This window comes from Enoplosus armatus, chromosome 20, assembly GCF_043641665.1.
Source record: "Enoplosus armatus isolate fEnoArm2 chromosome 20, fEnoArm2.hap1, whole genome shotgun sequence".
Taxonomy (NCBI): Eukaryota; Metazoa; Chordata; class Actinopteri; order Centrarchiformes; family Enoplosidae; genus Enoplosus; species Enoplosus armatus.
Genome location: NC_092199.1, coordinates 11,135,100 through 11,160,911, shown reverse-complemented (window position 1 = coordinate 11,160,911; position 25,812 = coordinate 11,135,100). Strand labels below are relative to the sequence as shown.

Genomic DNA, 25,812 nt, shown 5'->3' with positions numbered 1-25,812 from the left:
TTCTCCTCATAAGCCCTGACTGAGCTGTATGATGAGCAAGAGTCTCTTCTTAAGCCTCCCTCCTTCAATGGCTGCTATTAGCTTTCATTAATTGTCAATGTTACAGGCCCCCGGTCTCTCTAACTTGCGCCTCCAGGTTAAGATTCAGACAAAGTGGCCTTGATACAAAGACAGGTGAAGCCCTACATCATCACAATTATTCTTAGATTTGTATTCATTCTGCTGACTTTTCTTTTATGCTAATCTGCTGACTTTTAGTTAGCCAATCACTTCCCAATCAATTTCACAGAAGAGAAATAGTCATCAGTTTGAACAGATCTCAACATATTGTTATATATCAACAACCGCGCAGCTTTTCAATTTCAATCAAATTTCCACAAAATCTTGTGTTGTGATTGCCTGTATTACATGTTTACAATATGTTTTATGTACTGTAAATGTTTAACCACTAGAGGGAGACATTATATAGTTTAACAGTTATTGGCGGTACATATGGGACATCCAGTGAGGAATCATCTCTGTTGCACTACAATCATACAATCCATCTATACAGAAAACTGAATATTTATCATTTATATATATATTTATCCTGCATTCAACTGAGGTTTGCTGTCCTGCTCTTCATCTGCCAGAGACCTTCACAGTGTCAGACCAAGCTCCACATAGAGCCTAATTTAGAGCCTGCAGGCTGCAGACCAAGGGCATCATCTTCATTTCAGCAATGCAGGGCACAAAATGCACCAGCTTCTGGGCAACAAATCACACCGACACACTGTTGGCACACTGGGAGCCTAAATCCCTAACTTCATCACCATGAAGCAAAAAAACAAAAACTTTGTTAAGATGCTTGATGATATTAAAAGTATATTCAAACATATAACACACTTTAAAAAAAAGATACACTAGCATTTGAAGCACAAACAATCAGGAAAGCTCGTCCTTCTAAAACTGAAGGGTGTCCGTCACTCTGTGTGTTTGTCAGAGAAAGAAAGACAGTTTGTAACTGCCTGAGGCCTCCTGAGTCTGATCAGGCTCCATAACATAAGAACTTCATTTAGAGCCTGGACTCTAATCAAGGTTTCACTTCTACTATGAGAAGGGCACATTCTCCATCAAACATGTGCAGCAAATCACACTGGCATGCTGTGGGCACACGAGCAGTCCAAACGCCTCGCTCTATCACTGGAGTTGAAGCATGAGACACATTTTTATAGAAGACTACGCAGCTATGAGGAGTCCCCATCCAAATAGGAAAGACCAGTCTCGTGAAGAATATGTTCTTTTTAAAGGCGTGAACAGAAAAGGTGACAATACAGTACACTTGGGTGGGTGGTCTAACTTTGAACAAACTTTGGCTGTGAATAATCCAACAAATTATGTCGTAGTAAACCAGCATCACCTCGAGCAAGATGACGTAAACAAGCTACAAGACACTACTGTCGCCATGCTTCCAAACAACTCGAGGGTCATTAGCTCATAAGAGAGAGGATTAAAGAAGACATGAGCATAAAAATGTAAAGGAGCAGATTTTGGATATTCTATGTTCCAACAGTGAACCCTCAGCTTCTTAGAGATCAGCATATGGCACGACCGGACTTGGAAAGGTTCACTTCTGTCATTGACAAAAACAGTATCACTGGTGATGAGTTTCATAAACAATAATTGCAATATAGCTACTTAGAAAGCATTAATCTCATGTTTTATTCATGCTTTTTTTTTTTAAAAACATACAACTTTTAAGGCAACCAGGAATCAAATTATTACAAACCAAATCATGAGAGAGCAAAGATCTAAACAAACTATTTATAGAACACTGGAACCATAATGCAAAAACAATACTTTGACAACGCCTCGAGTGGACAAATGATTTTGGGCACTCTGTAGAGGAAACTGGATTGATTTCAACACCTGCCTCCAACTGCTGGGAATAACATGAGGGAAATGATGTCTGGAAATATTTAAGGAGGAAAGGGCTGAAAGGATCAGTGCACCTCTCTTAGATGTTTTAATCCCTGTATGAGTCACAGCCTGAGATGCTCAGGCACAACACTACTGGGCAATCAAGTCTTCCACATCCTGTAACGCCCTATCAAGCTGACAAAATCACTCTCACCAACTTTTTAAAAAATGCTTTTTTAAATGGACATTGCTATTCTTAATAGTATGCTTTTCCTAACTTTGAAATCGATCTTACATAAGCTCATGAGTGTCACAATTTTACACTGTCAGAAGTGTTCAACATCTGTTACTTTCAGAGGTCTGACTGTCAACAAACCCAAACCTCTGATCATTTCAGTCCAGTCTGCTCTGATCCAGGGACGGTCTGTCCTCTCGCAGTTTTAAAATTCATAATCCTGTGAGATTCTTTCCCTTGTTCTTGGGTAACCTGGGCTTTCTCTGACTCTTCTTGTCTGAGTCTTTGTTCGTCCGACTGGCTTTAATCTCTGCTTCCCACTGTTTTTTCACCATTGTGTAGAGTCTCATGGTGGCCTGTGCGTCTTGGACCTGGTAGACAGCGGAAGAGAGAGAGGGGGGGGGTCATACAGGGTCATAACAGGGGGAGATCAGTCCAAGATGCTGTGTGTGGGGCTGTGTCACCATTTGAAAACAATGTGAACCAGTGAGAGATGTGTTTGATGTGTTGATGACTTACGGATGAATGTTCACCCTGTTGGACCTTAACGTTGAGTATTTCTCTACAGAGGAGTTTCAGCGAGGGTCGACCACTCTAAAAAACAAAATAATCACATAACATACAACTTGGATTCTGAGAATTGAGTCAGGGACACTTGGGTCTTCTGGAGTGTCCACATTCACATGGTTTTGTTAACTTTAAAGTACCTTTACAGTCTTCCTAAAAGGTTTGTACTTCTGAGTGTCCCGGATTTTCTTTTTCGGATGATCCAAGAGTAAAATCTGAAACAGGAGTTTAAGATTGGTTTATAAGTGCTTTCGTTTATTTAGAAAATTATTACATTTCCCTCTCAGATATTTCATCCAGCTTACCTTTAAGTCATTGTGTATGGCGTGTCCAACCACTATTCTGCCTCGCATGATCTCACCAACCTCCCTCTGCACAGTCTGTACATCCTCTCCTGCGGTGAGGCAAACATGGATGATAAATTATGGTATTTCAGTTTCTCTAATCGTTGTTTATTGTTCATTAAAACTTCTTTCATGGCTCACCGTCTTTGATGTCCTGCGGTCGGATTCCACTGAAGGCTGTCCTGTAGTCTGTCACCTTCTCTGTGGGTTTCACGTACTTGTCATAGATGCATTTCCCAAACTGGTTCACGAGGGACACACGAGCCAAGATGCTCTCCTCTCCGCCAGGACCAACTCCCACCATCTCGCAATCAATGGCCACGGCTCTGGTGAGGCTAACGGTTGGCAAATTGCAAACCGGGTGGCAAGGACAGTCATCACTATTATGTCAGACTGCCTGAGGAGTTAAAGCTGGGAGGTTGTATTGCCCCGTTTTGTTACATGTGCTGTTTTATTCGTGTTCTACATTCAAGGCAGTTATTTCGTAGCTTTGTCGTTGTAAAAAACAGCTGTTTGTCAGCTGATTCTGAAGGCTCAGATGTGGGAAAACCAACACTTGAACACACCTCAGAGAAGGCATTTTGCTCTTAAATGCAAAGTTTTATGTTGATTTTTTTTTTTCAAGTTGATTTTCATTACAAAACAAATGGAAACCAGTGGCTGTCTGGAACAATCTAAACAAGTATGATACACTGGGGAAAACAGTAAGCAGAAAGGCCTTTGAAAGCACAGAGCATGCACATCTTCCACTTGCAGCATTAAGTTGACAACACTGCCGCCAGACTGGTACCAATGCTGCCTTCGGGTTATATTGGATTTATCAGTTAATTAAGATAATTCTGGATGATGGCATTCTAATTAATTTCACTTGTGAATGTTCACCCTACTCACCCCTCAAAGGCTTTCTCCTTGACCAGGGCACTCTCTGTGTCCTTCGTCTGAATGCCCAGCTTCTTCTTCATGATCTCCGCTGCCTCTGCTCCCATCGCTGCCTCAATGTCGTCTGGGTCGACATCATCAAACCAAAGATCATCTCTACAACAGCACAGAGAAAGATTAAGTTAGCAGCCACAATTCTTCTTGACCTCAATATTAGCAGAAGTTAGTGCTGTATACTTACTCTGTAGGTTTCGTCACTTCAACCACAGTCTTCTTTTTCTTGGCTGCTTGCTCGCTGTTTGACTTTCCACTGTCCTTCTTCCTTTTTGGAGCAGCAGACGGCCTTGTCTCTGAGACAGCTGGAGCCTTTAACTTCACCTGAGAGTCCTTGGAGACAACACTGTTGGGACCGGTTTTGTGCTTCACCTTTTTTCCACTGTCTGTCAGCCCGGGACTGACACTGTTCTTGGAAATATTTTTAGAAGAATTATCTATGGCCTGCTTTTTTCGCAGAGCACCATTCTGATGTTTTGGTGCCACAGGCTGCTTCTTCTCTGGTTGACTGGCCTTTAATATCTGTGGAAAGTTTAGCAGTTTAGTAAGTTGTGAACAGTCTTCAGGGATGTAATGAATGTGACAAAATCTAATACACACATATGACATGCAAGCTTGTTAACAAGCATAGACATTCTGAACTCTGCAAATGACAAACCTCTTGTAAGCTTTTCCAGTTGGCAGAGAAATGTTGGACATCTTTTGGAGGTAATGTTTGCTGAACTTTAGCTTTTTCTTGTTCCTTGGGTGGAGGCTTTCTCCTTCTAAACTTCTCTTTCATCCAGTTCTTCCTTTTCCTTTTCGCTGTGTTGTTTTTCTCTGTAGATGTGGGTCGTTGTGATTTAGCAGGAACGTGACTTTTCTTTTCCTTCACCTCAGACATTATGGCCAATTGAAATATTTTGTATTATCTGTTTAAAGTATGTAAAATCTGTTGACCGTCCCCAGCCACGTTGGACCGTCAGAGCTCCGTCACTTGGTTACCAGGTAACGTTAAAAGAAGTAACGGTCAACGCCGTCTCGTCAATAAATGTTTCTCCAGACTAAGTTTACCGTGTAGCCGCACAAAAGCAGAGGAATTGTTCGGCTATTCTCCTTAACTTCTGAGAAAATTGCTCAGTGCTAAACTCCAGCTGCTCCAAAGCCATGCTGAGATGTAAATTTCCGAGATGTGTACCAACCAAATGTGTCCGGCAAGAACATGAAACCCTAACATAAGCGCGTGTATTGAGCTACTAAACTAAATAATCCAAGGAATAAGGTGTAGTTTTTCAACTAATACCCAGTCCAATTTATATATTGAATTAATATTTGACGTATTAAGTTATGTTTTGGTGTTTGGTTTGCTTCTAATTCCAAATGCGGAAATATTTTTCTGGCAAACGTTTCACATCGGACCGAATATCATATGGGACACAATACAGGCAAGATAATTGGTCAACGATGTTTGACAGTTTTAGAGAAGAGGAGTTTTGGTTGACATATTGATTACAACGTCGTTTTTTAAATGTCTCTTTACTTCCATTTTGGATAAACACGTCGTGTCGCATATTTCGAGGACATCTTGGAAATGAAGCAAAGCTCAGTTGAGGTGCGCTGACAGGAAAATATCTGGTCCTGGGAAGTCAGGACGTCCACAGGAGGCGTGCACTAGCTGATCAAGATTAACCAAACTTGTACGTTTTTATAGGTATGTAACTAACTTTGGGTCTGACGCTTTATTTGAATTGTGACACTTCTTCATCTACACCTTTCTCTGTTTCTGTTGTGGTTTCAGATCATGGTGGAAAACTCTCCCTCTCCTCTGCCTGAGCGGGCCATTTATGGTTTTGTTCTTTTCCTTGGCTCACAGTTCGGCTTCTGTAAGTCAGATATTGTTATTTGACATGTCTAATTAAAATGAGCAGTCCACAGAGACATTAAGTGAATTGAATAGCATGTTAGCATCATGTACATACTAATACAACAGCACAAACCTTATTCCAGTAGGCTCAAAACAATTTTAATCAGGTCTGACTTCCCAGGTCATAACGTAAGCCAGGCAAATGATGTAGTCTTAAATATAAGACACAATAATACAAGGTAGAAATGTAGCCCGAGTTTGTTCTCTCATATATGATCATTACATCCGAGTCACAGAGCTAAGCATCTGTTTTCTGGAACATAAATACCCGGCCATCTTTGGAAAAACCCAGAAGGTTGTTTAACAACACTTCACCGCTTTTCTGGAGGAATTTCCAAACAAAGAGCGTAGCCCGAAATTACATCTGTGCTTGCTCGGCTACATAACAAACCTGTAATCTTTTATCCAACACAGCAAGACACAATGCAGTCAGTGCTTATAGCAACAAATTAATGTCTAATTTCTTTCATGGGCAAAATCCTGGTGAAAAGCTTGTTTCCATTGTTGCATGTCTATGAAATGTTTTTAATTTATGCAGCTACCAATATAAAAACACATTTTATGTATTTTGTATATTAATTTCATGTGTTGAATTAGTATTCAAACAAAAAAGCCTGTCAGCAATACAACATCTGCTTTCCTTTCCTCTCTCCACAGTCCTGTATTGCCTGTGGGCATTTATACCAGAGGAGTGGCTTCATTCAATAGGGCTCACTTACTGGCCTCAAAAGTAAGTAGAAAATTATGATCAGATGTTAGTTATCCAATAACAAGCTCCCTCTCTTGACTGTTAAATGAAATTGTGTGCCTCAGGAAATACATGAATCACATTAGAAGAGTTTGATCCGTTAACAGATACACTTTGTCTCGTGTAGATATTGGGCTCTTGCTGTGCCGATCTATCTGCTGGTCGCATTAATGATCTTTGTGGTGTTGCTGTTCGGAGTGAACATGAACAACACGGCTCCACTCGACTCCGTGGACAACATCACAGGTAAGGACGTTTGCTACAGTCTAACTGTGATCTGCTGGTGAGATGACCGTGCACCTGCGTGGCAACATTATACAGTAATTAGTACTACAAGTACTTCTGCTAAAAGAAGAGCAACATACTACTAGATATTTCATACATACATCATGCTTCCCGACATAAGAAAACACTAATTTTCTCATGGAGATCCGACCCCGCCACCTTTGAATGTCTTCTTTCTGTCACAGATGTGTACGCTCAAGGCCAGAGGACAGAAGGCTGCCGCAAGGGAGGAATACCCAGACTGAAAGACGTTTCTATTAGTGAGGTCAACCGAATGTTCTATTTGTCACCCAAGCTGTAACACCTGGAGGCAGAGTACGAGTGAAGCTGCTGGGGATTTGTAGTGGTGTCACTGTTTATACAAGAATGACTATGGTTTATTTATTCATCCAGGAACAATGCAACCTTCATAACATACTGAATGTGATGTAACACAATATCACAATATGAACAAATTAACCTTTTGTCAGAGCAACTTGTACAATGGATGAAAAGGCTAGCATATGATTATATTCAATAAATTACGTACTTTTTATATGTTTGTTTTTTCAAGTAATTACACTTTTGATGACATTATTATCATATGAAATAAATAAGCTATGATATCTGTTACATCCATGTGATCGGTCTAAATCACAACTAGAACTGTATAAAGTATGAAAGTTAATGCATGTGTTAATCGTGTGTTAACTCTATGTCCTCACTTTTAGTTCTCCAACAGGTTTTGGTTTATAGAGATACATTTTAAAACATTTTGTTTGTTTGTTTTTTAAACATAGTTGCATTCATTCAGTCATTTTTATTCCCGTCCACTGGGTGGCGATAAAGACGCATTTGCAGACTGCCTACACATGACAGAAGAAGACCGTGCCTCCATGATACTTTCTACTGTTTATCATTTGCCATTCATCCAGTATTCTTTGCTGGATGTGTGTACTTAAACAAACTGCAGTAGTAAACAAATGGCCTTCGCTCTGCCGGTGTGGCTCGCCGTCCAGGAGGAGCTCCTCGGACACGGCGGAGCGGACTCTGGGGCCCCGAGCTGTTTCGACGAGTTCGACGACGAAGCTTTGTTCCAGATGTTCCACCTCACCAGACCATGCATCGCTTTCGTCACAGACGCTGTCAGCAACCGCATGAAGAAAGTCGATTTGAAGAAACCTGCGCTGTCCGTGGACGCGATGATCATGGTGGCTCTGAACCATTACGCGCACGGAGTCTCCGCCGCTGCCGTCCTGCAGAGAGTCGGGCTGAGCCAGGCGGACTGCCTCGCTCTCATCAGTACAGTCTCCGGGGTCATCGCAGGGATGTCCGATCAGTTCATCTCATTCCCACTAATCCGGGAAGCCAGAGCCAACGTCGCCTTCAACACAGAGAAATTCTGTGGGATCCCCAACGTGCTCGGCGTACTGGCTCCAGCTCACTTCAAGATCAGAGCTTCTCCCTATGAGAAGGACACTTTCAGGTCTTTTGTCAACACCTTGGGCTACACGTCGGTCGTGAGCCAGATCATATGTGACTCCGACGGCAACATACTGAGTGTTGAAAAATGTTGTGTGGGCAGCACGTTTGAGCAGGAAATGTGGGACTCGTCGTTCAAAGGAAGGGAAATGGAGGAGGAGTTGCACGGATCATATTGGGTTATTGGTGAGATATCAAAATATAAATTAGATACAAAAGGAAATGAATGGGAGAGGCCCATTTCATCATACGCATAAATAACAATGGTGACCTCCTGTTTGGTCTTTACTCTGTGCAAAGTGATGCTTAACCAATGTATGTTATTTTTTGATTTCAGTGTGAAATCAGCCCTTACACACAGCCTATAACTTCATTACCTCCAAGTCAACAAACACATTAGAATAACACTGTTAAAAATAATATTCAATTTTGACCCAAAAAAACTCAGCTGAAGGTCCACTTACTAGCTCTTTCAAGCTGTATGTCAGAGTCTTCCTCAGCAGATTTAATTTGCTCAGTTATCACTGAATCTCCATGACAGTTGTCTCCAGCTCAGGTGCCATGGAATCACCATGACAACTGAGCAAACTCCATTTTCTGAGGAAGACCACAATATAGGGTTGCGCTCTCTCCTCACTCAGTATGTAAATAATGCACATCCTCTTAGTGTCTAGTCAGCTTTGAAACACATTATTGTTTCATCATCTTCTAAGTAAAACATTCACTTCTGGTGTAATCATGCTGGCTTCCTTGAGTTTCTCAACTTTGTGTTATGAATTTCTGACAGACTGTACACTGCAAGGCGGGTTTGTACCCTCCACAATCAATACTACATGTTGAGTTTCATCCGCATTATTAAAACTCATTACATTACAATCTCTAGGATTAACATTTTAATGGTGTTTCTCTGACGCTGTATTAATTGCATTCTCTTGTGTCTTTTCTTAAAGGTGGAAATGGCTACCACTTAAGCAAACATGTCTTGACTCCTGTGTCAGAACCTGAAAATGACAACGACGCCCGCTTCAATGAGGCCCACGCAAAGATCCACGACGTCATGCGGACTACGCTCGGCTCCATGAAGAGGCGTTTCAGGTGTCTGATGCAACTCGGTTTTGCACAAGAGGGCTCTTTGGACAAGAAGTCCAACATTATCAAGGCGTGCAGTATCCTGCACAACATCGCTAAGAAGTTCTCCGTCCCTCCCCCACCTGTAGCTGGTAAAATTGAGGCCCTGCATCCAGGCAAGCAGCATTCAGTGCCAGTAGAGATCAACTCTGAGGCCCTAAAAGCCAGACAGGAACTCATCAATGGCTACTTCTCTGTTGTCTCCAGTAGCCAAGACCCACCAAGTAAATGCATCACAGAGGAGGATGTGTGAGCAGAGCGAGTGTGTTGTCTGCTCTAGAGGATCATCGACATGCTGACACATAAAGGACAAACGCTGGAACCAAAAACACAGTTTATAATGCTGATTTATACAGTTACTGCTGTAACTGTATAAATCTGCTCACTGTCAGCTTGACACTAACACGTAAAGGTGACAGCATACTGTCTGCAGACTTTGTAAAAACACATTCAGGTATTTTTGTAAAAATAGTTTATTTCTTGTACAAATAGAAAATCATTCTTTTCTACCTACATTTCTTATTGTTAATAAATGTAATTTGAAAACATTCTTTGGTCGTCTGGAGTGTTGTTCCCTTTCATAATGATGATGTTAATAATAATAATAATAATAATAATAACAATTACAGACATTAAGCAGAGGATAGGAACAAAAAATATTTTACAGAAAAGTTAAATACAATCTTAAGTGTGCTATGCATATACAGTAAATATATAAGACTAAGATGTTTTTCACATTTACAGCGTATAACGAAATACAGCAAGTAGACGTTAAAATTAGTTTGTCATTAAGTGCATAAAAGACTGACTGCATGGCTGACAATCTTGTTTAGTTTAGGCATGTGAGTTAAACTCTCGGAGTGCAGTGGCATTGGCGTATACCACGTCTGCATTCTCATATATGTTCTCTTCAGTCTTGTCATTTTGCTGCAGATAGTCCATGACGCATTGGTGCAGGAAAACATACTGGGACTGAAAAGAAATAACCCAAAGATGCTGGTTATTTGAGAAACAGAACTTTGGGTGTAGAGTGCTTATGTACACATGTATTCTGGCTGGTACTTCCTTGTTTGCAGTATTTCCACAGAAATTGTTGAACACATTAAACTGTAGATGTTTACAAGCCTCAGAGTTTCCTAATAATGTAGGCCAAGCTTTTGTTTGGACTTACTTTAATTTAGCATCACAAAGAATGTGCATATAAGTATACACCTTAGCCTAGTGTTTAAATGGGACAGTAGATGGAAATGAGCAACTACATAGAAATCTAAGCATATTTTACACATGCTATAGTATCGCTGCTTGTACTGTATCACCAGCTGTGTGTTAAATGGGTACCTAACTAAAGAAGTGGTAGCTCAGCCTGAAGCAACTTGGTATGATCAGTTTTACCTCTGTCTGCACCATGTGCGGTCGACTCAGTCTCATCTTGTGCACAAAGGCATTGATGTCCACTGCTCTTTCTTTCTCTAGCTGCTGAAGCAGCACATCCAGGGCAATGATCGTGCCTGTCCTCCCCACTCCAGCACTAAGAGAGAGACACACAGCAAAAGGTAAGCAGTCAGTGCCCAGGTATGATGGTCATCATCAGGTAGTCCTGACAGATTTTTAACATGTAGAAATCACCTACTACTGACTTAGAAACTGAAGACCTTGTTATCTATAACTAACATAAAAACTAAGCCAGTAAAGGTTATAAAAGCTGGTATTCCATGTAAAATGTATGTATCATAAGATATAATTGCAGTAAGCTATTCAGTTGACCTTTAACTGAAATGTTTGTCACACTAAAGTGTTTTTCATTTCAAAGTACCCAAATGGCATAGGTTAAAACAAGCACTCATTCTGTACCTGCAGTGCACCGCGGTTGGTGCTCCAGCTCCTTCTCTCTCTATGTGCTGCCTCACCAGTTCTCTGAACTGGATCAGGATTTCTGTGCCCCGTGGGACTCCATGGTCAGGCCAGGCAGTGAAATGAAAATGTTTCACTGGGCGCTCCTCTGCAGTGTTCCTCTGTGAAGAAGATTCACATAGAGGAATTCAAATACTTTAGGTCTAAGTCCTGAACTTACATACTTATAGTCATCAAGCATTATCCTCTTTAAAAGCAAACGTGTACAATTTCAAGCAAGCTTCTTCTTATGACATTTAATATTTTTTTGTGCTGTGACACAGTTCGAGATAAACAGTCACTCACTTTGTGACTTGGAGAAATATTAATACCCAAACTAGTTAGTTACACCAGAAACATTTTAGAGATGTTTCGTACATGTTTCACACTAAATTCCCTCAATGTCCAGTTGGGCTCCTGCTGCTCAGATCTGATGGTGACCAACAGCTCTCCATAAAGGCAAGGCTTACTGTCTGCGGGCCAGTATTGCTCACACTTAGTCTAAAAAAAGGGAAACATACAGAAAAACAAAATTAGGTTCTTGAAGTTGTTTTAATGTAGTCGTAGCAATAGACTAAAACATGTCAATGAACTGTGACACTTGGACACGTAAACTGTCACCATTTGATGACACATTAGCTATAAGAGCAAATGATTCACAGCAGCTCACTAAATTTTAAGTTTGCACTTCCCTTAAAATCTGGCAATAAAAGATTCTCAGATATTCCTGTGAACTCACCCGTCCACTCTCAGTGCAGTTGGTTACCATGACAATGCCTTTCACTCTTTGTTCCCAGATCATCCTCCAGAAATCATTGACTGTGGTGGGCAGAGGACCCTGAGTGGCAATGTACTCTCTGTTGCCGTTGTAGCCCTGAGAAGCAATTGCCAAAATTTATATGTACACTTCTCTAGCTTTTATATATTTATATGTCCTACATTGCTCAACATGAAAAAAAACACCATATTATCCTCATGAAATCATTGAAAGTCAGCATAAATTGGTAGACTTCAAATGAATGTACGTATGCAGATGTTTTAGCAACCATTTACTTGCAACTGTGGCAACTTCACTCCAGATAGTGAGTGGTTCTAGCTCATCAAATCTGTCCTTTCTTACTAAAGGATTGTTTTGACAGTTGAATCAAGAATTTCATAAGCTTACTGTGTGGTGGTGCACAATAATTTCAGAAAGAGCTTAATCAAATGATAATTATTAAGTAATACCTACTGGCATGTAACTAGCATTAATGTAGTCAGTGATCCCATTGGTAATGGATGCAGTTAGCTTCACCCGACACCAGTCATCTAGGATGAGAAAACCAAAGACGGTTTAACTGCAATGTACCACAACAGCTGCAATTAGAACGAGTCAGTGGATCAGGACTATTTCATGAGTCTCTATTGCTCGTGATAGCATGGTCCAGCAGCCAGAGGGCAGGCTTACATGGCAGGACATTGTTGAAACGATTCCTTGCTTTGTTCTCAGGTACAAGAGCTTCCTTTCGTGTCTGCTCCGTTCCAACAGCAACGAGGCTCTGCAAGAAGTTGGCAGATGACACGGCATGCAATTGAGACAAAGGTCAACGGAAAACAAATAAAACAGTACGAGAACTATTTGCACAGTTTTGCGGTCCAATTCAGAAATAGGAAGATATAGAGAAGGGGAAGAACGAAATACAATTAGCTTTTTTGTGCACCTCATATTCCTGGCTGAAACCCCTGTTCTCATCAGCACTTAACTGGTAGAAGTGGTCTGGAAACTTTGCCACAGAAAGAGCTCTGAAAAAAAGCATGTCATGTCAAGTTGTAAGGCAATTGACATACATAAATATTACAGAATAAAGATTGACATTAATCTTAGATACAGAATATATTTCATATGTAGTTAACCTACTAATTATCTCTCAAATTAACCTCATTATATAAGACTTAATATTCTTTTATTATCGAATTATAAGGGACTGACAGTGGTGTTAACATTGTGAAGAGAAAATGAAACGTAAACTTACTTGCACTTTTTATTAGATAGTTTGGAACCACCAAAGAATGGCTTTTTTCTGTGGTGGGAAAAAAAGCAATGAGGTTCACAGATTGAGTCTAATTAAGTACATTTCAGGGAGATAATCTAACTACAGCCACTGAGGCAGCACCAACCTGTTGACCACAATGAAGGCAGCCAGACAGACCAGGAGACCAAAAAGCAGCACAGCAAATACTGACCCTGCAATGACCCCTACAAAGAATAATAACTGGATTAAATTTGTAATATAAAGTAGATACTCAACACAGCACAGCAGTCTCCATTTGCATCACAGTCACACTATCTTTATTTTTCCACTGGGGTGAATTTTGTAATGTAAGAAAAAAACGAAAATAACCAAAACCAAACAACAAGCAAGTCATATAACTGATGCCAAACAGCACAGTATTGAGGAAAACGCGACAATATATTGTTAGGTTTTACATCAGGAAACACATAATATTTCTATGATAATAATAATAGTAAAATGGTCACTTTGACTCACCCCTTGGATCAGCAAGACATGAAAAAACAAAAGCTTCATGACTCCTTACGGTGCCAGAAAGTAAACCTAGCGAGACCTCATATGTTCTGGCAGGTAGGAATCCAGGTATTTTGATATGCTGTTCCCCATATTCCACTTTGTAAGTTTCCCCAGTCACGTTCACCTCCACTGCAGTCCACACACCATCCGGTTTATTCCAGACAATAGAGACAGAGTAGCCGGCTGCCCAGTACTCACAGTGAGCCCTTAAATCTGGAGGAACTGAGTAAAACAAGATGCCTTTAGAGTACAATCACAAACAGCAACATACCAACACAGTGTAACTATATAATTTGTCACAAATTCATGCATTTCTCTACTAAAGACACTTGAAAATAAGCTATCACTTTAAAATCTGCACTCCACTGCAAAAAAAGTGATTTTTCCATTGAAAATAAGTAGCCCTACATAAGACAATAACGCCACATCATGTATTGTGTTGAAACAATCTTTCATTCAAACAATTAGTCAATTATTTAAAAAACTGTAATAATATTTAATTCATCGCTTAAGTCACAAAAATGCCAATCATTCCAGCTTAACCAAAGTGAGGCTTAGAACCATTTCAAATAGCATCATTAAGTATATATGTGAATACAAGGTACTGTATTTGGTTTTTCCTTTTGATTAATTATATGGTTTCAACAACACAAGAAAACTAAATTAATTACATAAATGTACTAGGCAACTTTCACTACCATTATGGTTAAAATGCTTGGAAATCTTAATTCTTAAAATATAGATTGAGAAAGATCATGTTAGTACACATCATTTCTGTTGGAAATGCAGACAAATATTCAGTTTATGTGGTAAGATCGATTTTTACTTACTGGTTGTCAGTTTGTGGCTACACTGTGGAAAGCATATGGAATTTCCTTCATACACAAAAGACACCTCATAGGTTGCTCCAGGGTAGAGGCCAGAAAACGACACATTGCTCCCTCCAGAACTGACATGAATTTGTGATTCATTCATTTGTGAAGTGGCTGTTGCATTCGAGAACAAGCCTTCAACCATTCCTTGGATCGATGAGGTAGTAACATGCCAGGTTACACTGGTGCAGTCTATGGCTGTAATTAATGAGAAAATAATTGCTCCAGCACATAATTCAATCCAAAAGAACACTAACACTCGAGTTTTCCAGAACCAAGACTTGTAGGGTCTTCATAAGTGTACAAGTGGAACAATATTTTATTATTCATATTGAAAAACTATCCATTGACAACAGTTTGTCAGAGAGAAGGTCTCTAAATACCTGTTACTGCGAAGCCTTTATAAGCAGTGCTGTTGAGTTCAGAGAACATTGTCATCACATTGAATGGATACTCTGTTCCAGGCTGGAGAGATAGGAATGAATGTGACACGACATTCGTAGATCTATTTGAAGAAAATTGCAAGTTTTCTCCATTCATTTGGAGAAAGTAGCCCCACTCTTTATCCACATCCACGTTCCACTCCAGGGTTATACTGGTCACAGAGCATTCAGTCACATTGACAAAAGACACCATTGAGGGAACTGATGAAAAGAAAAAAAAAGCATTCATTCACCACAAATTTAAGGATGTAGGATTTTAGGATGTGCACCTTAAATCAAACACACACACACGATGTATCAATGTGAATACTTTAGGGAATGAATTTCGAATCTGGAAAGGAGCTTAAATTAATAAAATACTTCAGTTTTAAAAAATACTGTACATATTGTAGGACGTAATTTGAGATGCTGTTAACCTTGTCCCATATCAGAGTTATTCTACTCTCATGTTGTGTCAACACAGTATAATCATATCACTATTTTTGCAAATGCAAGTTTTGTTTTGCCCAAATGACGAAGAGGAAAGTGTGTGGAAATGTTAATTGAAAGTACAATTAAATACAGGATGTTGTCTGTAATTTGCATATCACATACAAAATGCCTGAATCCATACTATACTTAAAGATCACTTACCAGTGGGAGCAGAAAATGTGTATCCAGTGCTGTTGACTCCCTCAAACACAGTGATGACAGTGAAATTATATTTTGTCCCAGCAGTAAGTGAAGAGACCACATGTGTAACTGATGCGATTTCATTAGATCCAGTGATAGTTTCCACCTTGAAACTGCCTTGGTCAACATATTGTAGGAAGTATGTTGAGATCTTCTTAACCTTGTTCCACGTCAGAGTTATACTGCTGTCATTTTGTGTCAACACCGTCACCTCCATAACATCTTCAGGTGCTGAAAAGACAAAAGAGTTGACAGAGAAAAGGAGTTGAGTGCTTTTGCTGCAATAATGGGTATTGTGTGGTCTTTTTAGCAAATTAAATGTTTCATTCACTTCCATTAATTCATCAGCAAAAGTCAAAAGTATGGTGAACAATACAGTAAGTGAGCAACACCCATTTATCAATAACAAAAAGTACATTACATATTGTTACAGAGGTCTGTCCTGGTTCTTGTTGTAGGCCTACTTCAAAGGAAACACATCTTACTTTTAAATGCAGTGGTTATTACTCAGCTGCTTCTTACATTTTCAAACAGTAAAGCGAGTGAAACTATGTTCAGTCCCACTTGTGAGTTCTGACATTGGTGCAGTGACGTTTATCTCTCTTTCATTGAATCTAAGGTCATATTTGAGAATAATTTCCACTTTTTTTCATTATCATGTCTCTATATTTCCTATTGCAAGTTTGATTTTACTCAACTGATGAACAGGAAGGTGTGTGAAAATAATACTAGTTCAATGAAACACAGTAATTGCTCTTTAATTTGCATATCACAAGCAAAATGCCTGATTGCAAATGGAAGATCACTTACCAGTGGGAGCAGAAAATGTGTATCCAGTGCTGTTGACTCCCTCAAACACAGTGATGACAGTGAAATTATATTTTGTCCCAGCAGTAAGTGAAGAGACCACATGTGTAACTGATGCGATTTCATTAGATCCAGTGATAGTGTCCTCCTTGAAACTGCCTTGGTCAACATATTGTAGGAAGTATGTTGAGATCTTCTTAACCTTGTTCCACTTCAGTGTTATACTGCTGTCATTTTGTGTCGACACCGTCACCTCCATAACATCTTCAGGTGCTGAAAAGACAAAGAGTTGACAGAGAAAAGGAGTTGAGTGCTTTTGCCGCAATAATGGGTATTGTGTGGTCTTTTTAGCAAATTAAATGTTTCATTCACTTCCATTATTTCATCAGCAAAAGTCAAAAGTATGGTGAACAATACAGTAAGTGAGCAACACCCATTTATCAATAACAAAAAGTACATTACATATTGTTACAGAGGTCTGTCCTGGTTCTTGTTGTAGGCCTACTTCAAAGGAAACACATCTTACTTTTAAATGCAGTGGTTATTACTCAGCTGCTTCTTACATTTTCAAACAGTAAAGCGAGTGAAACTATGTTCAGTCCCACTTGTGAGTTCTGACATTGATGCAGTGACATTTATCTCTCTTTCATTGAATCTAAGGTCATATTTGAGAATAATTTCCACTTTTTTTCATTATCATGTCTCTATATTTCCTATTGCAAGTTTGATTTTACTAAACTGATGAACAGGAAGGTGTGTGAAAATAATACTATTTCAATGAAATACAGTAATTGCTCTTTAATTTGCATATCACAAGCAAAATGCCTGATTGCAAATGGAAGATCACTTACCAGTGGGAGCAGAAAATGTGTATCCAGTGCTGTTGACTCCCTCAAACACAGTGATGACAGTGAAATTATATTTTGTCCCAGCAGTAAGTGAAGAGACCACATGTGTAACTGATGCGATTTCATTAGATCCAGTGATAGTGTCCTCCTTGAAACTGCCTTGGTCAACATATTGTAGGAAGTATGTTGAGATCTTCTTAACCTTGTTCCACGTCAGTGTTATACTGCTGTCATTTTGTGTCAACACCGTCACCTCCATAACATCTTCAGGTGCTGAAATGACAAAGAGTTGACAGAGAAAAGGAGTTGAGTGCTTTGGCCGCAATAATGGGTATTGTGTGGTCTTTTTAGCAAATTAAATGCTTCATTCACTTCCATTATTTTATCAGCAAAAGTCAAAAGTATCAGAATCAGAAATCTGAATCAGAAACTATTTATTGCCAAGTAACATACATTACAAGGAATTTGCCATGGTCTGATGGTGCTACATTGCTTTTAACATATAACATATAATCTGACAGACAACAAGCATGTAAAAATATAAAGGTAAAAGAATAAGATAAGATAAATAGGAAACAGTGCAGTGACCAAAATAAAGTGTCCAGATAAAGTGTCCAGTATTGTCCAGTGGGGGGTGTGTGCGTTAAAGTAACGCAGGGGGGACAGGGGTGGTGTACGTTAATATAAGTATGGTGAACAATACAGTAAGTGAGCAACACCCATCTATTAATAACAAAAAGTACATTACATATTGTTACAGAGGTCTGTCCTGGTTCTTGTTATAGGCCTACTTCAGAGGAAACACATCTTACTTTTAAATGCAGTGGTTATAACTCAGCTGCTTCAGACATTTTTAAACAGTAAAGCGAGTGAAATTATGTTTAGTCCCACTTGTGAGTTCTGACATTGATGCAGTGACGTTTATCTCTCTTTCATTGAATCTAAGGTCATATTTGAGAATAATTTCCACTTTTTTTATTATCATGTCTCTATATTTGCTATTGCAAGTGATATGTTGCTCAACTGATAAATAGGAAGGTGTGTGAAAATAATACTAGTACAATGAAATACAGTAATTGCTCTTTAATTTGCATACCACAAGCAAAATGCCTGATTGCAAATGGAAGATCACTTACCAGTGGGAGCAGAAAATGTGTATCCAGTGCTGTTGACTCCCTCAAACACAGTGATGACAGTGAAATTATATTTTGTCCCAGCAGTAAGTGAAGAGACCACATGTGTAACTGATGCGATTTCATTAGATCCAGTGATAGTTTCCACCTTGAAACTGCCTTGGTCAACATATTGTAGGAAGTATGTTGAGATCTTCTTAACCTTGTTCCACGTCAGAGTTATACTGCTGTCATTTTGTGTCAACACCGTCACCTCCATAACATCTTCAGGTGCTGAAATGACAAAGAGTTGACAGAGAAAAGGAGTTGAGTGCTTTTGCTGCAATAATGGGTATTGTGTGGTCTTTTTAGCAAATTAAATGTTTCATTCACTTCCATTATTTTATCAGCAAAAGTCAAAAGTATGGTGAACAATACAGTAAGTGAGCAACACCCATCTATTAATAACAAAAAGTACATTACATATTGTTACAGAGGTCTGTCCTGGTTCTTGTTGTAGGCCTACTTCAGAGGGAAAACATCTTACTTTTAAATGCAGTGGTTATTACTCAGCTGCTTCAGACATTTTCAAACAGTAAAGCGAGTGAAACTATGTTCAGTCCCACTTGTGAGTTCTGACATTGGTGCAGTGACGTTTATCTCTCTTTCATTGAATCTAAGGTCATATTTGAGAATATTTTCCACTTTTTTTCATTATCATGTCTCTATATTTGCTATTGCAAGTGATATGTTGCTCAACTGATAAATAGGAAGGTGTGTGAAAATAATACTAGGACAATGAAATACAGTAATTGCTCTTTAATTTGCATATCACAAGCAAAATGCCTGATTGCAAATGGAAGATCACTTACCAGTGGGAGCAGAAAATGTGTATCCAGTGCTGTTGATTCCCTCAAACACAGTGATGACAGTGAAATTATATTTTGTCCCAGCAGTAAGTGAAGAGACCACATGTGTAACTGATGCGATTTCATTAGATCCAGTGATAGTTTCCACCTTGAAACTGCCTTGGTCAACATATTGTAGGAAGTATGTTGAGATGTTGTTAACCTTGTTCCACGTCAGAGTTATACTGCTGTCATTTTGTGTCAACACCGTCACCTCCATAACATCTTCAGGTGCTGAAAAGACAAAAGAGTTGACAGAGAAAAGGAGTTGAGTGCTTTGGCCGCAATAATGGGTATTGTGTGGTCTTTTTAGCAAATTAAATGCTTCATTCACTTCCATTATTTTATCAGCAAAAGTCAAAAGTATCAGAATCAGAAATCAGAATCAGAAACTATTTATTGCCAAGTAACATACATTACAAGGAATTTGCCATGGTCTGATGGTGCTACATTGCTTTTAACATATAACATATAATCTGACAGACAACAAGCATGTAAAAATATAAAGGTAAAAGAATAAGATAAGATAAATAGCAAACAGTGCAGTGACCAAAATAAAGTGTCCAGATAAAGTGTCCAGTATTGTCCAGTGGGGGGTGTGTGCGTTAAAGTAACGCAGGGGGGACAGGGGCGGTGTACGTTAATATAAGTATGGTGAACAATACAGTAAGTGAGCAACACCCATCTATTAATAACAAAAAGTACATTACATATTGTTACAGAGGTCTGTCCTGGTTCTTGTTTTAGGCCTACTTCAGAGGAAAAACATCTTACTTTTAAATGCAGTGGTTATTACTCAGCTGCTTCTGACATTTTCAAACAGTAAAGCGAGTGAAATTATGTTTAGTCCCACTTGTGAGTTCCGGCATTGGTGCAGTGACATTTATCTCTCTTTCATTGAATCTAAGGTCATATTTGAGAATATTTTCCACTTTTTTTCATTATCATGTCTCTATATTTGCTATTGCAAGTGATATGTTGCTCAACTGATAAATAGGAAGGTGTGTGAAAATAATACTAGGACAATGAAATACAGTAATTGCTCTTTAATTTGCATATCACAAGCAAAATGCCTGATTGCAAATGGAAGATCACTTACCAGTGGGAGCAGAAAATGTGTATCCAGTGCTGTTGACTCCCTCAAACACAGTGATGACAGTGAAATTATATTTTGTCCCAGCAGTAAGTGAAGAGACCACATGTGTAACTGATGCGATTTCATTAGATCCAGTGATAGTTTCCACCTTGAAACTGCCTTGGTCAACATATTGTAGGAAGTATGTTGAGATGTTGTTAACCTTGTTCCACGTCAGTGTTATACTGCTGTCATTTTGTGTCGACACCGTCACCTCCATAACATCTTCAGGTGCTGAAAAGACAAAAGAGTTGACAGAGAAAAGGAGTTGAGTGCTTTGGCCGCAATAATGGGTATTGTGTGGTCTTTTTAGCAAATTAAATGCTTCATTCACTTCCATTATTTTATCAGCAAAAGTCAAAAGTATCAGAATCAGAAATCAGAATCAGAAACTATTTATTGCCAAGTAACATACATTACAAGGAATTTGCCATGGTCTGATGGTGCTACATTGCTTTTAACATATAACATATAATCTGACAGACAACAAGCATGTAAAAATATAAAGGTAAAAGAATAAGATAAGATAAATAGCAAACAGTGCAGTGACCAAAATAAAGTGTCCAGATAAAGTGTCCAGTATTGTCCAGTGGGGGGTGTGTGCGTTAAAGTAACGCAGGGGGGACAGGGGTGGTGTACGTTAATATAAGTATGGTGAACAATACAGTAAGTGAGCAACACCCATCTATTAATAACAAAAAGTACATTACATATTGTTACAGAGGTCTGTCCTGGTTCTTGTTGTAGGCCTACTTCAAAGGAAACACATCTTACTTTTAAATGCAGTGGTTATTACTCAGCTGCTTCTTACATTTTCAAACAGTAAAGCGAGTGAAACTATGTTCAGTCCCACTTGTGAGTTCTGACATTGATGCAGTGACGTTTATCTCTCTTTCATTGAATCTAAGGTCATATTTGAGAATATTTTCCACTTTTTTTCATTATCATGTCTCTATATTTCCTATTGCAAGTGATATGTTGCTCAACTGATAAATAGGAAGGTGTGTGAAAATAATACTAGGACAATGAAATACAGTAATTGCTCTTTAATTTGCATATCACAGCAAAATGCCTGATTGCAAATGGAAGATCACTTACCAGTGGGAGCAGAAAATGTGTATCCAGTGCTGTTGACTCCCTCAAACACAGTGATGACAGTGAAATTATATTTTGTCCCAGCAGTAAGTGAAGAGACCACATGTGTAACTGATGCGATTTCATTAGATCCAGTGATAGTGTCCTCCTTGAAACTGCCTTGGTCAACATATTGTAGGAAGTATGTTGAGATCTTCTTAACCTTGTTCCACGTCAGAGTTATACTGCTGTCATTTTGTGTCAACACCGTCACCTCCTTAACATCTTCAGGTGCTGAAATGACAAAGAGTTGACAGAGAAAAGGAGTTGAGTGCTTTGGCCGCAATAATGGGTATTGTGTGGTCTTTTTAGCAAATTAAATGTTTCATTCACTTCCATTATTTTATCAGCAAAAGTCAAAAGTATGGTGAACAATACAGTAAGTGAGCAACAACCATCTATTAATAACAAAAAGTACATTACATATTGTTACAGAGGTCTGTCCTGGTTCTTGTTGTAGGCCTACTTCAGAGGAAAAACATCTTACTTTTAAATGCAGTGGTTATTACTCAGCTGCTTCTGACATTTTCAAACAGTAAAGCGAGTGAAACTATGTTTAGTCCCACTTGTGAGTTCCGGCATTGGTGCAGTGACATTTATCTCTCTTTCATTGAATCTAAGGTCATATTTGAGAATATTTTCCACTTTTTTTCATTATCATGTCTCTATATTTGCTATTGCAAGTGATATGTTGCTCAACTGATAAATAGGAAGGTGTGTGAAAATAATACTAGTACAATGAAATACAGTAATTGCTCTTTAATTTGCATATCACAAGCAAAATGCCTGATTCCAAATGGAAGATCACTTACCAGTGGGAGCAGAAAATGTGTATCCAGTGCTGTTGACTCCCTCAAACACAGTGATGACAGTGAAATTATATTTTGTCCCAGCAGTAAGTGAAGAGACCACATGTGTAACTGATGCAATTTCATTAGATCCAGTGATAGTGTCCTCCTTGAAACTGCCTTGGTCAACATATTGTAGGAAATATGTTGAGATGTTGTTAACCTTGTTCCACGTCAGAGTTATACTGCTGTCATTTTGTGTCAACACCATCACCTCCTTAACATCTTCAGGTGCTGAAAAGACAAAGAGTTGATAGTTTCATTAGAGAGTGTTGAGGTGAGTGTGAGACTTTCACCACAATTAACATCATTCATGACTGGCCTTCACACAAGTCTGCAATATAATACAAGAAAGTATAGACATGTCACCTTCCAAAAACAAGGAACAGGGGCTCACACTTACGTGGGTTTGTTGTTGAAAGGGTTGTCAAAGGAGTAGCTTCTGTTACACTTGTCTCCGTTGATTTCGGCATTGTGTCTGGTGTTGATGTAGAGTTGGAGTCAGTGATACCCTAAAAACAGAATAGGAATTGTTGGGGCCCGGAGAGAAGAAAGAAGAAAAAAAATCAAAATCAAAATTTCTGGACAAAATTTCCAGAAGTGTTCATCTGACTATGGAATCTACACAATTAAGAGAACTCTAATGCAAGTATAAGTATCCCAAAGCAATGTTATTTCTGCTATTTTCATGCATGTATATTATATTGTATCTAACATACTGTGAACGCCAGCTTGACAGGGAGGTAAAAAAAAAAAACAACACTACTGTTTCGAGGCGTTCTACTCTGCTTTGTCAACAATTTTCCTTATAGGTAAAAAACATACACCACAAAAAGGTTGACAAAACCTTTTGAGACAAATATATGATATTGTTGTGCAGGAACATGAGATCTTCAAGTGCAAATTATCGCCCGGAAATTGTTTTATCATTTTGCACTTCTACCTTCAAATCTACAACCCAAGTGCAACACCTAAAATATGTTACTTAAAGAACTGAAAAAAAGATAAATTCAGACAAAACTGTCCAACCATTATTTTTTTGTAGTTGTTTTGAAATAATAGCAAATCATGTTCATTAAATACAGCTATTTGTGTGTAAAGATATCTTCCATAGGCTACATTTTCAACCATATCATAACATTAAAAATTCCGTATCTTCTAAAAAACACAAACTATAATACAAAACCGTATCCATCTACTTCACCTTAAATATACAATAAACAAGATAAGTGTTGGACGTATAGCTCCCTTTGTGATTTACATTAAGTTATTTCCTCATCTGTGCTGTTGTTACTCTGAGGAAGTGAGTGACAAGAGATTACTGTTGCTGAGAAATAATTAATTCATATTTCACCATCTGAAAAAGTCCATCATTCTTAAATTGTGCAAGTCTTTTTGTTTTCTGTATATAATGATATTTGAGGAAATGTAATTCCAGTTAAACTTTGTTGTGACGCATATCTTGCTTTCAACATTCACTGTGGTTTTGACTCTAGTTTCCTTTTGTTAACCGTCTTTTGAATAAAGGTACACTATCTGATCACTATCAAAGTGGAAAGCAAAAAAAACTTACCCAAAGTAGACTCAGAAAGACGCACAGCAGCAAGTGGTCTGAGGTGATTTTGAAAGATAAAGGCTTCATCATTGTTACGGTTTATAGAGCTACACACAATGCGAGTTCGTTAAATTCCTTTCTTGTCCAAAGATAAACTTCCAAGTGTCTATTTTCCCAACTGCTATTGGTGTGTTGGCAAAAACAACAACACTTAAGGTTGGCAAAGAATTTCTTCGTGCCTAGGCTGACGCATTCCAATATTAACTTTATTCCAGTGGTGTTGACTTTTAATTCTTAACCATGTCCTCCTTCTGTAACCTCTGGTCCCCTCTCATATTGGCAAGTGACTAAGTAAATAGCTGCTTCTCCTTTTTGGCCTTGTACAACCACACAGACCTTTGCCCCACCTGTTACTTCCTTATTAACGGTCAAAGTTTTACATATTTATTATTGGTAATTGTTTTATATGTGCTGTATGTTTTACCAGTTTCATGCTTGTGACTGCCTATGTACCTTTATGATGTGTGTTTTTTACTATTTTAAAGCATTTTAATGATTTCTTAGTTCAAATCACTGTTTAGTGTCTTCCGTTCGGCTGGTTTCACAGAGCAGTTGATTTGCTTTTGGTTTCTTTGCACTGTCTCAGTAGACTGTGATATTTATATCTTCCTTGTGGTTAACATCTATAAGGAACTGCAGAGAGAAAAAACATCGCCAATACGCTTTTAACTGAACATGAAGTCATGACAGTGGTTATAGGCTCATATTATGGTGCTACACTCAATAAAAGTGATAGGATGTCAAAGAAAACGTTGTCCAATGTTGTCCATTGGGGAAACATGAGAAGGAAGTTCTCTTTATAAATGATCATAGTCTTCCTCACATGCTAATATTTTATGATTACTCTTGAACATAACGACTATAATGAGCTTCCGTATTAGATATTGAGCATAACTAGTGCTTGTTTTAAAAAGCACATTCATTCAACATTCATGCAAACTTACTGTATTTTATAAACTCATGTTCAACGTGGTTATCATGTTTTTTGAGTGTTAATCTTTATGCCTTAAAAGTTTCCACTAATATTTGTTACAAATGTTGGTTGGCTATTAATTAAAACAATCTTGAATTTCAATAAATGTTTAATTTTGATTCAGCACCATTTTTAGGTCAGCAATCAAATTTAAGCTAATTTGTGGCATTAACCAACTCAAAGAAATCTGACCTTGTTGTATCCCTTCCATCGAAGCACGCGTTCAGATGACAGGTGGATTTGATCTACTCATCGGAGGCTTGTTAAATTAACTCAGCTTGCAGCCAGTGTTATAAATATGGCTGTGCCTCAAGTTTCCAGCAGATCATTGCTTACTGTGTAGCATTGTGATAGTGGGAAACAGGGCATCCAAACTAAGTGAAAATGTCAGAAGTCAAATTGTTATTCTGAGCAAAGAGGGGCTTTCTCAGTGTCAAATCATGACAAGTAAAGGTTTCCAGGTGCATGGAACTCTAAAATGGTTT

General features: G+C 38.6%; 4 protein-coding genes across 5 annotated transcripts; 2 read left to right on the top strand and 2 right to left on the bottom strand.

The window, feature by feature from the left end:
- Nucleotides 1–1,703: 1,703 nt before the first annotated feature.
- On the bottom strand, nt 1,704–4,938 carry rexo4 (REX4 homolog, 3'-5' exonuclease). The gene is made up of 8 exons (XM_070927316.1): nt 4,637–4,938; nt 4,166–4,500; nt 3,937–4,080; nt 3,187–3,380; nt 3,007–3,095; nt 2,842–2,916; nt 2,654–2,728; nt 1,704–2,505 (listed from the first exon to the last, which is right to left on the bottom strand). The coding sequence occupies exons 1-8, from the start codon at nt 4,859–4,861 to the stop codon at nt 2,347–2,349; spliced, it is 1,296 nt and encodes a 431-aa protein (XP_070783417.1). The 5' UTR covers nt 4,862–4,938; the 3' UTR covers nt 1,704–2,346.
- A 488-nt stretch (nt 4,939–5,426) lies between these two features.
- On the top strand, nt 5,427–7,449 carry pigp (phosphatidylinositol glycan anchor biosynthesis, class P). 2 transcript variants are annotated; one of them, XM_070927392.1, is made up of 5 exons: nt 5,427–5,654; nt 5,756–5,840; nt 6,539–6,611; nt 6,757–6,875; nt 7,100–7,449. In XM_070927392.1, the coding sequence occupies exons 2-5, from the start codon at nt 5,759–5,761 to the stop codon at nt 7,213–7,215; spliced, it is 390 nt and encodes a 129-aa protein (XP_070783493.1). In that variant the 5' UTR covers nt 5,427–5,654; nt 5,756–5,758; the 3' UTR covers nt 7,216–7,449. The 2 variants fall into 2 exon arrangements, with proteins under 2 accessions (XP_070783493.1, XP_070783492.1); XM_070927391.1 differs by having other exon boundaries at nt 5,427–5,668.
- A 427-nt stretch (nt 7,450–7,876) lies between these two features.
- Nucleotides 7,877–9,952, top strand: LOC139303828 (putative nuclease HARBI1). Its single transcript, XM_070927679.1, has 2 exons — nt 7,877–8,561; nt 9,326–9,952. Exons 1-2 carry the CDS (start codon nt 7,877–7,879, stop codon nt 9,754–9,756), a joined length of 1,116 nt encoding a protein of 371 aa, XP_070783780.1. The 3' UTR covers nt 9,757–9,952.
- A 265-nt stretch (nt 9,953–10,217) lies between these two features.
- On the bottom strand, nt 10,218–24,405 carry LOC139303566 (receptor-type tyrosine-protein phosphatase H-like). Its single transcript, XM_070927417.1, has 23 exons — nt 24,313–24,405; nt 23,143–23,251; nt 22,704–22,973; nt 21,856–22,125; nt 20,722–20,991; nt 19,587–19,856; nt 18,739–19,008; nt 17,606–17,875; nt 16,758–17,027; nt 15,909–16,178; nt 15,216–15,476; nt 14,791–15,030; nt 13,922–14,182; nt 13,536–13,629; nt 13,406–13,453; nt 13,094–13,175; nt 12,841–12,931; nt 12,625–12,701; nt 12,133–12,267; nt 11,772–11,894; nt 11,355–11,515; nt 10,896–11,031; nt 10,218–10,475 (listed from the first exon to the last, which is right to left on the bottom strand). Exons 1-23 carry the CDS (start codon nt 24,382–24,384, stop codon nt 10,338–10,340), a joined length of 4,188 nt encoding a protein of 1,395 aa, XP_070783518.1. The 5' UTR covers nt 24,385–24,405; the 3' UTR covers nt 10,218–10,337.
- Between the last annotated feature and the right edge of the window lie 1,407 nt (nt 24,406–25,812).

What these genes read in the sequence shown, in the direction of transcription:
- rexo4 (XM_070927316.1), bottom strand. Translation starts at nt 4,861, where the DNA reads ATGTCTGAGGTGAAGGAAAAGAAAAGTCACGTTCCTGCTAAATCACAA. An exon ending in ACTGGAAAAGCTTACAAGAG is followed by an intron (nt 4,501 to 4,636) that starts GTTTGTCATTTG and finishes AACTTTCCACAG; the next exon opens with ATATTAAAGGCCAGTCAACC. An exon ending in CCATACACAATGACTTAAAG is followed by an intron (nt 2,917 to 3,006) that starts GTAAGCTGGATG and finishes CTCCTGTTTCAG; the next exon opens with ATTTTACTCTTGGATCATCC.
- pigp (XM_070927392.1), top strand. Translation starts at nt 5,759, where the DNA reads ATGGTGGAAAACTCTCCCTCTCCTCTGCCTGAGCGGGCCATTTATGGT. An exon ending in CTCACTTACTGGCCTCAAAA is followed by an intron (nt 6,612 to 6,756) that starts GTAAGTAGAAAA and finishes TGTCTCGTGTAG; the next exon opens with ATATTGGGCTCTTGCTGTGC. An exon ending in CTCCGTGGACAACATCACAG is followed by an intron (nt 6,876 to 7,099) that starts GTAAGGACGTTT and finishes TTTCTGTCACAG; the next exon opens with ATGTGTACGCTCAAGGCCAG.
- LOC139303828 (XM_070927679.1), top strand. Translation starts at nt 7,877, where the DNA reads ATGGCCTTCGCTCTGCCGGTGTGGCTCGCCGTCCAGGAGGAGCTCCTC. An exon ending in CGGATCATATTGGGTTATTG is followed by an intron (nt 8,562 to 9,325) that starts GTGAGATATCAA and finishes CTTTTCTTAAAG; the next exon opens with GTGGAAATGGCTACCACTTA.
- LOC139303566 (XM_070927417.1), bottom strand. Translation starts at nt 24,384, where the DNA reads ATGATGAAGCCTTTATCTTTCAAAATCACCTCAGACCACTTGCTGCTG. An exon ending in CACATTTTCTGCTCCCACTG is followed by an intron (nt 20,992 to 21,855) that starts GTAAGTGATCTT and finishes TTGTCTTTTCAG; the next exon opens with CACCTGAAGATGTTATGGAG. An exon ending in CGCACATGGTGCAGACAGAG is followed by an intron (nt 10,476 to 10,895) that starts GTAAAACTGATC and finishes ATTTCTTTTCAG; the next exon opens with TCCCAGTATGTTTTCCTGCA.